General features: G+C 48.0%; 1 protein-coding gene across 1 annotated transcript in view; it reads right to left on the bottom strand.

The window, feature by feature from the left end:
* The window catches only part of LOC117503320 (transmembrane channel-like protein 3), a 251,235-nt gene that overhangs the window by 146,093 nt on the left and 88,584 nt on the right, over positions 1–16,558 (bottom strand). Inside the window, exons 5-6 of the mRNA XM_034162542.1 lie at positions 12,793–12,935; positions 10,785–10,932 (exon numbers count right to left, since the gene is read on the bottom strand). Of these exons, the coding sequence (XP_034018433.1) occupies positions 10,785–10,932; positions 12,793–12,935 (291 nt within the window). The remainder of the gene's footprint in view (positions 1–10,784; positions 10,933–12,792; positions 12,936–16,558) is intronic.

Raw genomic sequence — 16,558 nt, 5'->3', positions numbered from 1 at the left:
ATTACCAAGATTTGAAAAGCAAGGAAAAAAATGAGGCACTAAATATAGAAATTAATATTAAACCTGGTTGGAATTAAGTGGTGAATTTTGGGTTCACGAAATTATTATTATTATTAAGAAAATTAAACAAAGAAAGCCATTTTCCATCATTGACAGCATCAGAACACTGCAGGATTGTTTGGTTGGCTTCTCCAACTTGTGAAAAATCAAGTTAAAGTCTTTGTAAAATGTAAAACAGCTTGAGACAGCAAAAAAGTTATGGAGAAAAATTAAAGTTAGCTTAAAGGTTTTGGCACCAAGTGAAGAATTTGGAATCTTGCAAATGCACTGTATTGCGAGATTTTGGCAAACAACCACCTTCCCTCAGTAAGAGCACTGAAGATGGGTCATGGCTGGGTCTTCCAGTATGACAATGACCCCAAACACAGCCAGGACAGCTAAGGAGGGGCTCCGTAAGAAGCATTTCAAGAATTGGAACTCTTGGTATTTCATACATTTTAATTTGTTTATGCCATTTCACCAAAACATCAAATCTAGGCTTGCAACCTTCTGACAATTTGTAGCTGAACTTTCAGGTCTTCTTTTTAAGAAAATCTTCCTCTATACTACGTAATCATGAAGCTGTATAACTGGAGATACAAAATGGAAAACATGCACTATGCACAATTTCTCCAATCACAGCCACATAAGCCTATAACCTCTTCTGGGTTGTCTGGATGTCTTTCCTCACTCTTCTTCTTGCACTGTCATTCAGTTTTTTAGAACTGTCTACTCCACACAGTGCCATACTGTTTGTATTTCTTCATAACTGATGTAAATAAAATCCAACACATATTCAGTGACAGCTTTACCATCAGAGAGCCCCGTCCAGAACACGATCACAAAAGACTCCAAGCTGTCGAGGTTAAAGGGGGCAACACATTGTATTAAGAACAGGAGTATGTCAACTTTTGATCAGGGTCATTTGGGTCGTTTCTGTTGACATGATGATTTAAAAAGAGTTAACAGCTGATTGACAACAAATGTCTTTACCCAACCATTAACCATGAGTGTTGTGTGGGCCGCCAGAAGAGGAGGTACTGCTGGCCCACCACCAAAGGGCGCCCTGCCTGAAGTGCGGGCTTCAGGCACGAGAGGGCGCTGCCGCCACGGACACAGCCGGGAGTGACAGCTGTCACTCATTAACTCCTGACAGCTGTCACTCATTCTTCATCATCGCACTCCATAAAACCCAGACGTCATCTCCACCTCATCGCCGAGATATCGTACTTCGTTGGAGGTAATATCCTCAGCCTTTGTGGTATTTTCTGAATCTGTCTATTGTGAGTGTTTGCAGGAGTACCGGTCCTTCGTTTGTGGAGGCTGTGCAGGACGGCACTCTTTTTCCTCTGAGGGATCGCTGCAACACATATTGAGTGAGAGGTGGAGGTGGCATTCCCACCGTTGTTGTTACTGGGTGCGCACACACCTACACTTGACTGTCTTTGTTCTCGCCAGCAGTACCAGATCCGACAGTCGGGGACGGTGATCACCTGGGAATTCGGGACTTGGTGGCTCCAGTATTCACCAGGTTCTGTGGCGGCGGAAATCGTGTGGTTCCGGCTCTTCTCAGGACAGACGTCTTCTATCCTCGAGCCTGCCCACACGTCACCTTTGTGGATTGACTGTAATTATATTCTGAGATTGTCAGTATTTCATTGTGCACATTTCACAACATTAAATTGTTACTTTTTGGCTCATCTATTGGCCGTTCATTTGCGCCCCCTGTTGTGGGTCCGTGTCACTACACTTTCACAACAGGATATCTCGGCCAGCGTCATGGACTCCGAGGGGCATCACCCGGCTGTTGAACGACCAATGGGAGAGCAGGGAGCGCAGGCGTCTGCAGGAGGCGTGATTGGTGAGCTGCAGCACATTCTCACCGCCTTTACGGCTCGGTTGGATCAAATGACCGAGCAAAACATCCTCCTGAACCGCAGGGTGGAGGCTCTCTCCACGCAGGTGGCGGCAAGCTGCTGCAGCTCCTCCTCCTGCCGACCCTGTGCAGGATATGAACGTTCCAGTGGTGGTTCAACAACCCCTCCCACCATCCCCTGAAGCATACATAAGCCCTCCTGAGCCGTACGGAGGTTGTGTGGAGACATGCGCGGACTTTCTCATGCAGTGTTCGCTCGTCTTCGCACAACGTCCCGTCATGTATGCGTCAGATGCTAGTAAAATAGCTTATGTGATTGCTCTGCTTCGGGGTAAGGCACGTGCCTGGGCTATGGCGCTCTGGGAACAGAACTCACGGTTGTTATCAGCATACACTGGGTTTGTGGGGGAGTTCAGAACAGTGTTTGATCACCCTAACAGAGGAGAGACCGCTTCAACAATGCTGCTGTCAATGCGACAGGGGCGCCGGTGTGCAGCCAAATATGCAGTCGACTTCCGCATCGCGGCTGCGAGGTCCGGCTGGAATAACGTTGCGCTCCGCGCCGCCGTCATAAACGCACTGTCGTTGGTCCTGAAGGAGCATCTGGTAGCTAAGGAGGAACCGCGGGATTTAGATGGGCTTATCGATCTCGTTATACGGTTAGACAATCGGTTGGAGGAACGCCGTCGGGAGCGAGGCGAAGGACATGGCCGGATACGCACCGCCCCTCTCCCTTCCGGGTTCGAAAAGGGGCTGCCCTCCCCATGCTCCACAGCCGCAGCGCTCTGTGGGGCAACAGCTCCCCCTGCTGACGTTGTTAGGGAAACACACAGGGCCAAAATGAGGAGGCTGATCCGCGGGGAGTGTTTTCTCTGCAGCTCAAAGGAGCACACACAGAAAAACTGCCCCAAACGGCCACAACAACAACCGCCCTCAGAGACTGGGCTAAGGGGGGGTCAAAACATTCACGTGAGACACACACAGATTGCCACACGACTCCCAGTTACAATCCTGAGCGGGGATTTAACCCTTCAAGCCCCAGTACTGGTGGACATGGGGTCAGAAGGGAATCTGCTAGACAGCAGATGGGCAAGGGAGGTAGGGCTCCCTCTGGTGGCGCTTCCTTCGCCATTGCAGGTGCGGGCACTAGATGGCACCCTCCTCCCTTTAATCACACACAAGACACAACCAGTAACTCTGGTGGTGTCTGGAAACCATCGGGTGGAGATTGAGTTTTTTGTAACTCCTTCTACCTCCCGCGTGATTTTGGGCTTCCCATGGATGTTGAAGCACAATCCCCGGATTGATTGGCCGTCTGGGGTGGTGGTTCAGTGAGGCGAAACCTGCCATCGGGTGTGTTTAGGATCCTCGGTTCCTCCCGGTTTACAGGCTAAGGAGGAGGTCAAAGTCCCTCCCAATCTGACGGCAGTGCCGGTTGAGTACCACGATCTTGCTGACGTCTTCAGCAAGGATCTGGCACTCACCCTTCCCCCGCACCATCCGTACGATTGTGCCATTGATTTGATTCCAGGTGCTGAGTTCCCGTCCAGCAGGCTGTACAACCTCTCACGACCTGAGCACGAATCAATGGAGACCTACATCCGGGACTCATTAGCTGCCGGGCTGATCCGGAACTCCACCTCCCCGATGGGGGCAGGTTTCTTTTTTGTGGGCAAGAAAGATGGCGGACTCCGTCCATGCGTTGATTACAGGGGGCTGAATGAGATTACGGTTCGCAACCGATACCCGTTGCCATTGTTGGATTCCGTGTTCACCCCCCTGCATGGAGCCAAAATCTTTACTAAGCTGGATCTTAGAAATGCGTATCACCTGGTTCGGATCCGGAAGGGAGACGAATGGAAGACGGCATTTAACACCCCGTTAGGTCACTTTGAGTACCTGGTCATGCCGTTCAGCCTCACCAACGCCCCGCGACGTTCCAAGCCTTGGTTAACGACGTCTTGCGGGACTTCCTGCACCAATTCGTCTTCATATATCTGGACGATATTCTCATCTTTTCTCCGGATCCTGAGACCCATGTCCAGCATGTACATCAGGTCCTGCAGCGGTTATTAGAGAACCGACTGTTTGTGAAGGGCGAGAAGTGCGAGTTTCACCGCACGTCTTTGTCCTTCTTGGGGTTTATCATCTCCTCTAACTCCGTCGCCCCTGATCCGGCCAAGGTTGCAGCAGTGAGAGATTGGCCCCAACCAACAAGCCGTAGGAAGCTGCAACAGTTCCTCGGCTTTGCTAATTTCTATAGGAGGTTCATTAAGAGCTACAGTCAGGTAGTTAGCCCCCTGACAGCCCTGACCTCTCCAAAAGTCCCCTTCACCTGGTCGGATCGGTGCGAAGCCGCGTTCAAGGAGTTGAAACGACGGTTCTCTACTGCGCCAGTTTTGGTGCAGCCCGACCCTAGCCGCCAGTTCGTGGTTGAAGTGGACCCTCTGACTCAGGGATAGGAGCCGTGCTATCCCAGAGCGGAGAGACCGATAAGGTTCTTCACCCGTGTGCCTACTTTTCTCGCAGGTTGACCCCAGCTGAACGGAACTATGACGTCGGCAATCGAGAACTCCTTGCGGTGAAAGAGGCTCTTGAGGAGTGGAGACACCTGTTGGAGGGAGCGTCTGTGCCATTCACGGTTTTCACTGACCATCGGAACCTGGAGTATATCAGGACCGCCAAGCGGCTGAACCCCAGGCAAGCCCGCCGGTCACTGTTCGTCGGACGTTTTGACTTCCGGATCACCTATCGCCCCGGGACCAAGAACCAGAGATCGGATGCCTTGTCCCGGGTACACGAAGACGAAGTCAAAACGGTGCTGTCGGATCCACCGATGCCCATCATTCCGGCGTCCACTATCGTGGCCACCCTCACCTGGGACGTGGAGAAGACCGTCCGGGAGGCCCTGGCACGGAGCCCGGACCCCAGAACCGGTCTGAAGAACCGTCTATACGTCCCACCAGAGGCCAGAGCTGCAGTCTTGGACTTCTGTCACGGTTCCAAGCTCTCCTGTCATCCAGGGGTGCGAAGGACCGTGGCAGTTGTCCGGCAGCGCTTCTGGTGGGCGTCTATGGAGGCCGACGTCCGGGAGTACATCCAGGCCTGCACCACCTGTGCCAGGGGCAAGGCAGACCACTAGAGGTCCCAAGGGCTTCTCCAGCCACTTCCTGTGCCTCATCGCCCCTGGTCCCATATCGGCCTGGATTTCGTCACGGGCCTCCCGCCGTCCCAGGGCAACACCACCATCTTCACGATAGTGGACCGATTCTCCAAGGCAGCCCACTTCGTGGCCCTCCCGAAGCTCCCAACAGCCCAGGAGACAGCAGACCTCCTGGTCCACCACGTCGTCCGTCTGCATGGGATACCCACCAACATCGTCTCTGATCGTGGTCCCCAGTTCTCCTCACACGTCTGGAGGAGCTTCTGCCGGGAACTGGGGGCCACTGTGAGCCTCTCGTCCGGGTATCACCCGCAGACCAATGGACAGTTAGAACGGGCCAATCAGGAATTGGAGCAAGCCCTGCGCTGCGTAACGTCCGCACACCCGACGGCCTGGAGTGAACATCTGGCCTGGATCGAGTATGCACATAACAGCCAGGTGTCCTCTGCCACCGGCCTCTCCCCGTTTGAGGTGTGTTTGGGGTATCAGCCCCCATTGTATCCCGTGGTGGAGGGAGAGGTCGGTGTGCCCTCGGTCCAGGCCCACCTGTGGAAGTGCCGTCGGGTGTGGCGCTCTGCCCGTTCTGCCTTGTTGAAGGCCCGGACGAGGGCGAAGACCCATGCGGACCGTCGGCGATCCCCGGCCCCTGCTTACCAGCCCGGGCAGGAGGTGTGGCTGTCCACGAAGGACATCCCCCTCCAAGTGGACTCCCCTAAGTTGAAGGACCGTTACATTGGACCATTCAAGATCCTCAAAATCCTCAGTCCTGCCGCAGTGAAGCTCCGACTCCCAGCTTCACTGCGGATCCACCCAGTTTTTCGTGTGTCCAGAATCAAGCCTCACCACATCTCACCCCTCTGTGCTCCCGGTCCGGCGCCACCTCCTGCCCGGATCATTGACGGGGAGCCGGCTTGGACAGTGCGCCGGCTCCTGGACGTCCGTCGAATGGGCCGGGGATTCCAGTATTTGGTGGACTGGGAGGGGTATGGACCCGAAGAACGCTCCTGGGTGAAGAGGAGCTTCATCCTGGATCCGGCCCTCCTGGCCGATTTCTACCGTCGAGACCCGGATAAGCCTGGTCGGGCACCAGGAGGTGCCCGTTGAGGGGGGGGTCCTGTTGTGTGGGCCGCCAGAAGAGGAGGTACTGCTGGCCCACCACCAAAGGGCGCCCTGCCTGAAGTGCGGGCTTCAGGCACGAGAGGGCGCTGCCGCCACGGACACAGCCGGGAGTGACAGCTGTCACTCATTAACTCCTGACAGCTGTCACTCATTCTTCATCATCGCACTCCATAAAACCCAGACGTCATCTCCACCTCATCGCCGAGATATCGTACTTCGTTGGAGGTAATATCCTCAGCCTTTGTGGTATTTTCTGAATCTGTCTATTGTGAGTGTTTGCAGGAGTACCGGTCCTTCGTTTGTGGAGGCTGTGCAGGACGGCACTCTTTTTCCTCTGAGGGATCGCTGCAACACATATTGAGTGAGAGGTGGAGGTGGCATTCCCACCGTTGTTGTTACTGGGTGTGCACACACCTACACTTGACTGTCTTTGTTCTCGCCAGCAGTACCAGATCCGACAGTCGGGGACGGTGATCACCTGGGAATTCGGGACTTGGCGGCTCCAGTATTCACCAGGTTCTGTGGTGGCGGAAATCGTGTGGTTCCGGCTCTTCTCAGGACAGACGTCTTCTATCCTCGAGCCTGCCCACACGTCACCTTTGTGGATTGACTGTAATTATATTCTGAGATTGTCTGTATTTCGTTGTGCACATTTCACAACATTAAATTGTTACTTTTTGGCTCATCTATTGGCCGTTCATTTCCGCCCCCTGTTGTGGGTCTGTGTCACTACACTTTCACAACAATGAGTGGAAAAAAATTTTGTGTTATTACTCATATTCTCTGAAAAATGGCCAAAAACACAAAAATTGTGCCAGAGTATGTAAACTTTTAAGCATAATGTAATAAAAGAAAGATTAATAATTTCCAGCACAGTCAGCTCAAGAGTGGGCCACAGGTCCTTAAACAGTTTTGTTTGTATAGGATCAAATAAACAGGTTGTGCTTTTTGTAGACGTTACAAGTGTCATCAGCATGCCTAGAGAGATACTCTCAAATTCTGTAAATCTAGGTAATACCTCAGTAATGGTGCCCACCTCAATAGCAGGGTGTAGTGGCTGGGTTAAGGCATGCTGGGATATGTTTAAGCTAATGTCTTCTATTTTCTTCTCAAAGTAATCCAGGAAATCTTGTGCTATAAAAGGATAGTGATCTACAGGTGGTTGTCCATGAATAAGTGTTGCCACCGTGTCAAACAAGAACTTTGAGTTATGCTTGTTTTTGTTGATCAAATCAGAGTAAAAGGTCTGCTTTGTAGCCAGTATAGCATCACACCACGCAAGGTGGAATACGTCTAATTTTGAACGACGCCATTTCCGTTCTAGACCTCTAGCCTTATGCTTGAGGTCATGCAGGTAATCACTGAACCAAGGTGACTGTGTTTTGGGGGAGCACAGTTTTAACAAATGTGATGCAATCATATCGAGTGTAGTTTTGAGCACTAAGTTTAAACTATCCACGACACTGTCCACTGATTGGGTATTTGCCAAATGTGAAGCTAAGGCATCAGACAGTCTAGCTTTGAGTTCAGTCTTAGTTGAGGAGTTGGTGCATTGCCGTAGTGATATATAAGGTTGTTGTTCCACTAAACACGCCAGTGAACTGTAAACTTAATAAGTGAGTGATCAGAGACCACTGATGTAAGAGGCATGATGTCAATATTCATGACAGCAATACCACGTGCGAGAACCAGATCCAGGGTATTTTCACTAATGTGCATTGAATCCCGAATGCATTGCCGAAATCCTAATGCATCCACAATTTCCATAAATGATTTGCAGAGGGGATCAGAAGTCTTATTTATATGAACATTAAAGTCACCAATGATCAGAATGTTATCAAGAATGTTGACAAGTTAGAGATGAACACACCAAATTCATCTAAGAATTCAGAATATGGGCCAGGAGGCCAATATACAGTGGCAAAGTAATATAGCTGATTTTTATTCTTCTGACCTTGGCAATGCGTAATATACTGAGCAGAGCGGAGAATCAGATGCTCAAACAAATTACATTTGTGACCCCCAACAGCTAATAAGGTAAACCTAGATTTATAAATAAGAGCAACACCACCGCCTTGCTTCGCATCACGAGAGACGTGACTAAATGTATATACTGACAAGTCTCATTTAAGGGGAGAACAGGTGCAGGTTTAAGCCAGGTTTCACATAACCCAATCATATCTAAGTGATGAGCAATTAGATCATTAATCAGCAATGATTTTGAGGATAGTGATCTTATGTTAATGAGACCCAGATTAAGGACCTCAGTGGGGTTGACAGTTGAACTGTTTGGGCTTAGGGGTGGTTCCAGAGTAGCAAATATAAGATGCCTAGAAGTAGGCTTATGTTTGAGACATTCAAGTTGTAGGTAGCAGACACAAAATCTTTGATATTGCTGGAACAGCCATTGGGCCATCCTCAATTTCAACATCATCCATTGTAGTAATGGGTATTACTGTAAGTTATAGCATATAGTTAGTTAAAGTTATAGTTAGTTATAGTTAAAGCATATACTTAAAGCATATTGATTTTTATGGACACGTCGACGGAAGCAGGCCACAGTCTCAACTTGTTGAATTTCCGTCCCTGGCAGATAAACTGCACTATCACCATAGTGGATTTTCTGCACTAATTTCCCCACTAAGCTAATGGATTCCACATCCACATTTGTCATAGGCCTTGCAGGGTCTCTAATCACCTGCTCCGTGGCCTGCTGTAAAGTCCTAATGTTACCCTCCCTGTAGAGCTCTGTCTATGTTTGCAGACAAGATGGTGGCACCTTCCCCAGTAGGGTGGAGGCCGTCCGGCATCAGCAAGTCACACTGGCCCAAGGACAAAGGCCAGTTATCAATAAATCTAAAGCCTTGCTGTCTACAAAATTGCACCAGCCACCTATTTAAGGATGTCAGCCTGCTAAACGCCTCATCAGTAGCCCGGGAGGGGAGGGGACCAAAGACTATTAATCGATGCCGACTGTTTGTTGTAGTAGGATTCTCATCAGTCAGCTTCAGTGGTTGCTGCTGATGTTTGTTGTGGTAGGATTTGCGTCGTCAACTTTTGCCGTTCATGTTTCTTGGAATAGGAGTCTCCTCAGTCTCCTTAGCTTTTGTAGTTGGCGTTTGCAGTTGATGTTTGTTGCTGCTGATTTTTGTTGCAGTAGGATTTTCATCAGTCAGCTTTAGGGCTCGTCACACTTCGCAAGAATTAAGCTGACCCTGGTGGCATGTCAAAAACACCAAAATGATGTAGTTTCACTGGATTCTTTTAGCCCTTTGATGGTGTTGTTGCTGGGGTCCAGGATCAGAACTATCTGGTGGGTGACACCGCTGATCTGGTGGATGACCCAGCTGAATGCTGCTACAGAAGAGATGTCTCCCCACAGCACTGGGAGAAGTTGCACCATTTTCTTCATATGCCCTGGTGCCTAGGCACTTTGTGGAGGTTTTAGCTGGGGTTTGTTTCTTTTGAAACATCCTCATACCAAGATCTCTCCTGGCAAACCCCTTCACAGTGGGACCGAGGACACTCGAGGCTCATGTCCAGTAGGAACTCCAACCCACTGTGCGCTCAGACATGGCTGGCCAGTCCCCATCTGTACATACATATCAGCATTCCATGCAAGGGGGTTGCAACACATGCGCAATACACACCCACGGCACATGTGTTGAGGGGGGAGCCAATACTCTGGCACTCCACGTGTTGCTTTGCAACACCACAGTCGTGGGGGCACTTAAACACATTTCACATCCAACTCAAAAGTGATTGTCTGCTCACTATTTGTGCTAACAGCATGAAAGGTCACACATTTTCTAAGTGTCCAGCGAGCAGTGTTAGATGTTTGTGTGCATCACCTGGAATTTAGCCGACACCTGCCGTGAGAGAGATCAAATGGGCTCTCACAGGGCACTCTGTTTTTTGGCCGCTGGTGTGCACGAATAGTTGTAGCGACAGGTGTACGAGGTGGAGGCAGCTCTGATTTTGCACAAATGGCATATAATTCCTCCTTCGCGTGCTAGTTGGCTTCAATCATGTTGCGTGTGTGAAGGGGCCGTTATTGATGTTTGTTGCAGTAGGATGCTCGTCAGTCAGCTTTCGTGGTTGCTGTTGGTCATGTTTGTTGCAGAAGGACTCTCGCTAATCAGCTTTGTGTTTGCTGCTGAATGATGTTTGTTGTTTGCTGCAGTAGGATTCTCATCAGTCAGCTTTAGTGGTTGCTGCTCTTGATGTTGCAGTAGGATTCTCGTCAGTCAGCTTTAGTGGTTGCTGCTGCTGATATTTGTTGCAGTAGGACTGTTTCGACATGACCGTCGGGTGTCTGTGTGAACTGATTTTCAGTATGATGCAGTAGCCAAAGTACAACCCCAAGTCCAATGAAGTTGGGACGTTGTGTAAAATGTAAATAATGCAGAATACAATGATTTGCAAATCCTCTTCAACCTATATTCAATTGAATACACCACAAAGACAAGATATTTAATGTTCAAACTGATAAACTTTATTGTTTTTGTGCAAATATTTGCTCAACGTCCCAACGTCATTAGAATTGGGGTTGTAGCAGTAGCAGTTCAAACACTGCAGCGGTCTTACCCTGATGCTGTTGACGATGGCAGCTCCTTTGCTCTCTGCAGCCTCTGGGTTTCCAATCAGGTAGTCCCAGGCACAGAAAACCCTCCAGCAGAAGGTGAAGTTCTCATCAGATGCACTGGCCAGGCTCAGGCGTGAGTTCTTGGCCATTCTGACAGCCAAATGTTCAAAAATATTTTACAACAGGCCCATATTATTAAATAAAAGTACCACTCAATTGTGTATGATTGAAGCAAGTCCAGGGACTTTCATTAATGGTCTTTAGGTCAGCCAGAGTGCATGAAAACAAGCTTGAACATTCATGTTCATAGATGAGGCAGATCATGAATCTGGTTATCCTCTTACAGGTCTCACACACACGCACACACACACACAAGGTGTTTGATCATAAATCCACGGTCATTTCACTTTTTATACATCTGAACGTTGGCATGTAGACAGATGTACACCACGTTTTTGTGCATACCCACACTTTGTACGAGGCCCCAGGTGATTTCATTGATGATCAGGTGTTCATCAGCTCATCAGCAAACCCACCTACTGAGGTGATTGGCTGCAAAGAAAACCTGTACTGTCTTGGCCCTCGGAGGCCACCCCTGGGCTAGAACCTGCCGCAGTATGCAATGGATGGAGGCTGTGTGGTTAAATAGTTTATTTGTGTAATTGTCACGAACAAAAACCAGCACTGACACATTTGGGCATGTGCACATTCAAATATGTTTTTGTTATTATTATTAATGTTTATTTTTCTTGATGGTGAAACTACAGCTGCAATGCTTCTTAACAGATTGTCTCCATGTTCAGTATTTGTCAATAAACGCATGTGTAAAGTTTCGAATGTCACACACTATCAGCTGCAGCACACCTCACTTTTTAACTTCAGTGTGTGTGTGTGTGTGTGTGTGTGTGTGTGTGCGCACGCTCCTCTGAGCTCACAGCCTTTTCAGCCTCACTCACACACACAATCCCACTAACATTTTTACAGTTTCATGTTTATTCTTTTTGACTGGGTACCAGATAAACCATCCCTGCGTATCTCCAGCTCATTTCCAGTTGTCTGTAGCTCACACTCAGTATAACTTCTTTTCTGTGTTCATGTGGACTGATCTGCCTGAGGGGGATTCCCAGCTCCAATGGCCTACTTACAGGGATTTGCATCTTTAAATAGGGGCCTGGAAAGGGAGGAGCTTGGTACGTCTGCATGTGCGCTCATTTTACATTCAGTGGGATGTACAAAAAAACTGTGCTTGGATCCACGCATATGCACACTTGATACATCTGAATATTTTTCTGCTTACTGCAGTTTCTGGGTTTTAGCATACGCCATGTTTCAGTAGGAAATCTGTGTACATGAGGTCCCTGAAAACTTGGACCTTCATTGTAATGCAAAGATCTCCACATCACCTTCATGCCTTTCTCTGGGCATGATCCAGCATGGCCGATGCCTCAGTGTTGAAGACCAGCAGCTGGATACAGCCTAGGTCGCCCCCACATTTCACATGGCTGCAGCAGGTTAATACTTACTTTGGAGAACAGGAGATGGAACAGTCCTGTGACTGTCTACAGTTTTTTGTTTTCATAGACGTCAGTGCCCAGTAAAAACAAATTATTTGGCCTTGTAATTGTAAAACCTTCAGAAGGGTCAGTAAATCCAGCCTCTTGATCGTATACGGTGTATATACACATCATGTATTTGTGCATTCTCTGAAGCACATCAGTAAATTAAACTTCAACTCCCTGGGTTTCATGAAAGGTAACACTGCTGACAATTGTGCAAATGGTCACTTTACATCATATTGGGTTATCACTAAAATGCAAACCATTCCCCCTCATATTTCCACCAATTTTGAGAAAATCTCATTTTCACTCTTGCTCAAAGACAGACAAAGGCAAAACCAAAACCTCCGCTGGTAAAATGACCTGTCAAAATGAATCTGACAATAAACAAAGCATCACATAAAACAATATATCCAAACAATTTCATCAGATGTTCTATAAAGGTAATGCTTACTTTCTTAACAAAATGATGAAACTGTAGGCAAAGACAGCCATTCCAACAAGAAAGTAGGCAAGGGGCAGGCGGTAGCCTGCACTGCCGATCTTCCTCACCCGGCCGTAGTAACCGTAGAACAGTACTGAATACTGCAGGTAGCCCTGTGGAGAATCAAAAACATGACAAATACAAGTTCAGAGGATCGCAAAGCCAGCCCAGCAGGGGAGCACAGTACATGATTTTGATGATCATGGGCACTTCTTGCTGTGAAGGGTTGCCCTGTGGTTTTGGTAACTTTGTATCTCTTAGGGCCCCGTCACACTATATCGAGTGAGCGTGAATGCCGTACAAATCAGCCGAATGGGAGAAACACCCAGAATTCAAGTCACATTCTTACAGGACAGACATTTGTAGAGCTGTGTGGGAATGGTGTACGAATACCCAGAATGTGTTTCAAAGCCACTTTGTATGGTTCGCGCACAGTCAGAGTTCAGCAGCTCCTAAATCCAGGTAGACTAACCAGAGTGCAAGTTGACTGCAGACACAACACAGCACATAATACAAAAGAAATAAAAACAGAATAAAATACAAAAGAAGGAATAAAAAGAACAGCATGAAACCCCACAATGCCAGTGCGGAGGGAGGGGGGAGCGTGCCAGGGTGTGCTAGTGTATTCAAGATTTTAAGTCTATCCATGCACATGCGGGAGTAATTAGTGGTCAATGTATTTTATTGCTAATTATCCAGCTCACTCAAAAAGTCACAGGTGTATTTCTAGAAAATGTCTTATTCGGCATTTCTCTGTGTGTGACGTACATTTTAGCAAATGGAGAAACATCCCGATGGCTGACAGAGTGCAACAAAAGCTGTTACATCTGATAACAAAACTTCTAAGCTTTCATTCAAAAGTGATTCCTCAGATTTACAGAGAGGAGGCAACACACTTCACCCCGAAACTCTTAATTTTTTTTAAGCGAGTCTGACTCTACTGTCAGTGTTGCAGGACACAATTTTACTGCCACCACCATGAACATGCATGTGGAATGTCTCCACAGTGCTGTTTTTACATGCTGCCTGAACATGCAGATGTAGCCTGGGGAGTTTGTTGCCACTCAGGACACAATTAACGGGATTCATGGAGGACCTTAACTTTATTTAATACTGTAATTGTTGGGAAAGTGTCGTGACACGGACCCACAACAGGGGGCGTAAATGAACAGATAATGATAGAGTCAAAAATGAACACTTTTACTGTTGTGAATGAGCACAACCACAATACAACAGATTACAGAATGTAAGACAATAGTCAATCACAAAAGTGACGTGTGGGCAGGCTCGAGGATAGAAGACGTCTGTCCTGAGAAGAACCGGAACCACACGATTTCCTCCGCCACTGAACCTGGAGAATACTGGAGCCGCCAAGTCCCGAGTCCCCAGGTGGCCACCGTCCCCGAGCGTCGGATCTGGTACTGCTCTACTGGTAGATGATATCTCGGCAACGAGGTGGAGATGAAGTCCGGTTTTTATGGAGGAGAATGATGAAGTGTAGATGGGTGACAGCTGTCATGAGATGATGAGTAACAGCTGTCACCCCCGGCTGTGTCTGTGGCGGCAGCGCCCTCTCGAGCCTGAAGCCCGCACTCCAGGCAGGGCACCATCTGGTGGTGGTGGACCAGCAGTAGCTCCTCTTCTGGCGGCCCACACAACAGTAATTGGTATAAAACAAATTTGGGCAATGGTGATTAAAAATATGGTGTTACAAATCCTGCATGTAATTGAAAACACACAAAAGATGGTACACAAAATACGGTAGTGGGCAACTGGAAATCACACAATCATTCACCTTCAACCGCTTATCTGGGATTGGGTCGCAGGGGTAATAGCTCCAGCAAGGGACCCCAGACTGTCCTTTCCAGGGCTACATTGACCACCTGTGACTGGGGGATCCTGAAGCATTCTCAGGCCAGTGTGGAGATATACAGTGGGGGAAATAAGTATTTGATCCACTGTCAATTTTGCAGGTTTTCCCACCTACAAAGAATGGAGAGGTCTGTAATTTTTATCATAGGTACACTTCAACTGTGAGAGACATAAAAAAAAAATCCAGAAAATCTCATTGTCTAATTTTTAAATAATTAATTTGCATTTATTGGATGAAATAAGTATTTGATCCACTACCAACCAGCAAGAATTATGGCTTTCACAGACTTGCTAGTTTTTCTTTAAGAAGCCCTCTTATTCTGCACTCTTCACCTGTATTATTTGCACATGTTTAAACTTGTTACCTGCATAAAAGACAACTGTCCACACACTCGATCAATCACACTCCAACCTATCCACCATGGCCAAGACCAAAGAGCTGTCTAAGGACATCGAGGACAAAACTGAAGACCTGCACAAGGCTGGGATGGGCAACGGGACAACAGGCAAGCAGCTTGGTGAGAAAACTGTTATGATTACGAGGTATCTTATAAAACTAACCGACAGTTTTATAAAAAAAAAAAAACTATATGGATTTGAATGACATGCGATTACACCAATCATGCTTGAACCCTCGTGCGCATGCATGAGTTTTTTTCACGCGTGTCGGTGACGTCATTTCCCTGTGGGCAGGCCTTGAGTGAGATGTGGTCCCGCCCTTCGGCTGAATTCCTTTGTTTCACACGCTGTTCGAGACGGCGCGCGTTGCTTTATCAAACTTTTTTCTGGACCTGTGAGGAATATCCGAGTGGACACTATTCGAGAAATTCAGCTGGTTTTCGGTGAAAAGTTTAACGGCTGATGAGAGATTATGGGGTGTTTCTGTCGCTGTAAGGACTTCCCATGGAGCGGGACGTCCTGCAGCGCTTCCAGGCGCCGTCGTCAGCCTGTTTCGACCTGAAAACATCCTAATTTAAGGCTTAATTCACCCAGGACTTCGTGAGAGAACAGAGAAGATTCAGAAGAGGCCGGCATGAGGACTTTATGCGGACATAAAGTCCTCATGCCTCAGTCCTTTTTTTTTTTTTTTTTTTTTTTTGCTCTTAATTGCCTCTACTGGTGGTTGGCTCTCACTGCGGTATTGTATCACTTCCTGTTCCGGAGCACAGCGGTGTTTTGCTGTATCTGTTAGCTGTTTAATCTGTGCAGTTAGATTGATCTGGTTAACTAGATAATGATTTGTTTCACAGTGTAATCTTCACGTGCCTTAACTAAAGCACTCCGTCTGCTGAATCACCTCTAAATTATTTACACATTATTCACTTTGTGTGTTTTTAGGAATCCGCTAGCTTAGCGCAGCTACTAGCTCTTAGCTGGTTTAGCATGGCGGCTTCTCCTGTCTCTCCCGCACTTTTCTGCTCTGGGTGTGAAATGTTTAGTTATTCCTCGGCCTCCTTTAGCAGTAATGGTACTTGTAATAAGTGTAGCTTATTCGTAGCTTTGGAGGCCAGGCTGGGCGAATTGGAGACTCGGCTCAGCACCGTGGAAAATTCTACAGCTAGCCAGGCCCCTGTAGTCGGTGCAGACCAAGGTAGCTTAGCCGCCGTTAGTTTCCCTCTGGCAGATCCCGAGCAGCCGGGAAAGCAGGCCGACTGGGTGACTGTGAGGAGGAAGCGTAGTCCTAAACAGAAGCCCCGTGTACACCGCCAACCCGTTCACATTTCTAACCGTTTTTCCCCACTCGACGACACACCCGCCGAGGATCAAACTCTGGTTATTGGCGACTCTGTTTTGAGAAATGTGAAGTTAGTGACACCAGCAACCATAGTCAGCTGTCTTCCGGGGGCCAGAGCAGGCGACATCG

This window comes from Thalassophryne amazonica, chromosome 2 (genome assembly GCF_902500255.1).
Source record: "Thalassophryne amazonica chromosome 2, fThaAma1.1, whole genome shotgun sequence".
NCBI classification, from domain to species: domain Eukaryota; kingdom Metazoa; phylum Chordata; class Actinopteri; order Batrachoidiformes; family Batrachoididae; genus Thalassophryne; species Thalassophryne amazonica.
This window is presented reverse-complemented; position numbering and strand designations above follow the sequence as displayed.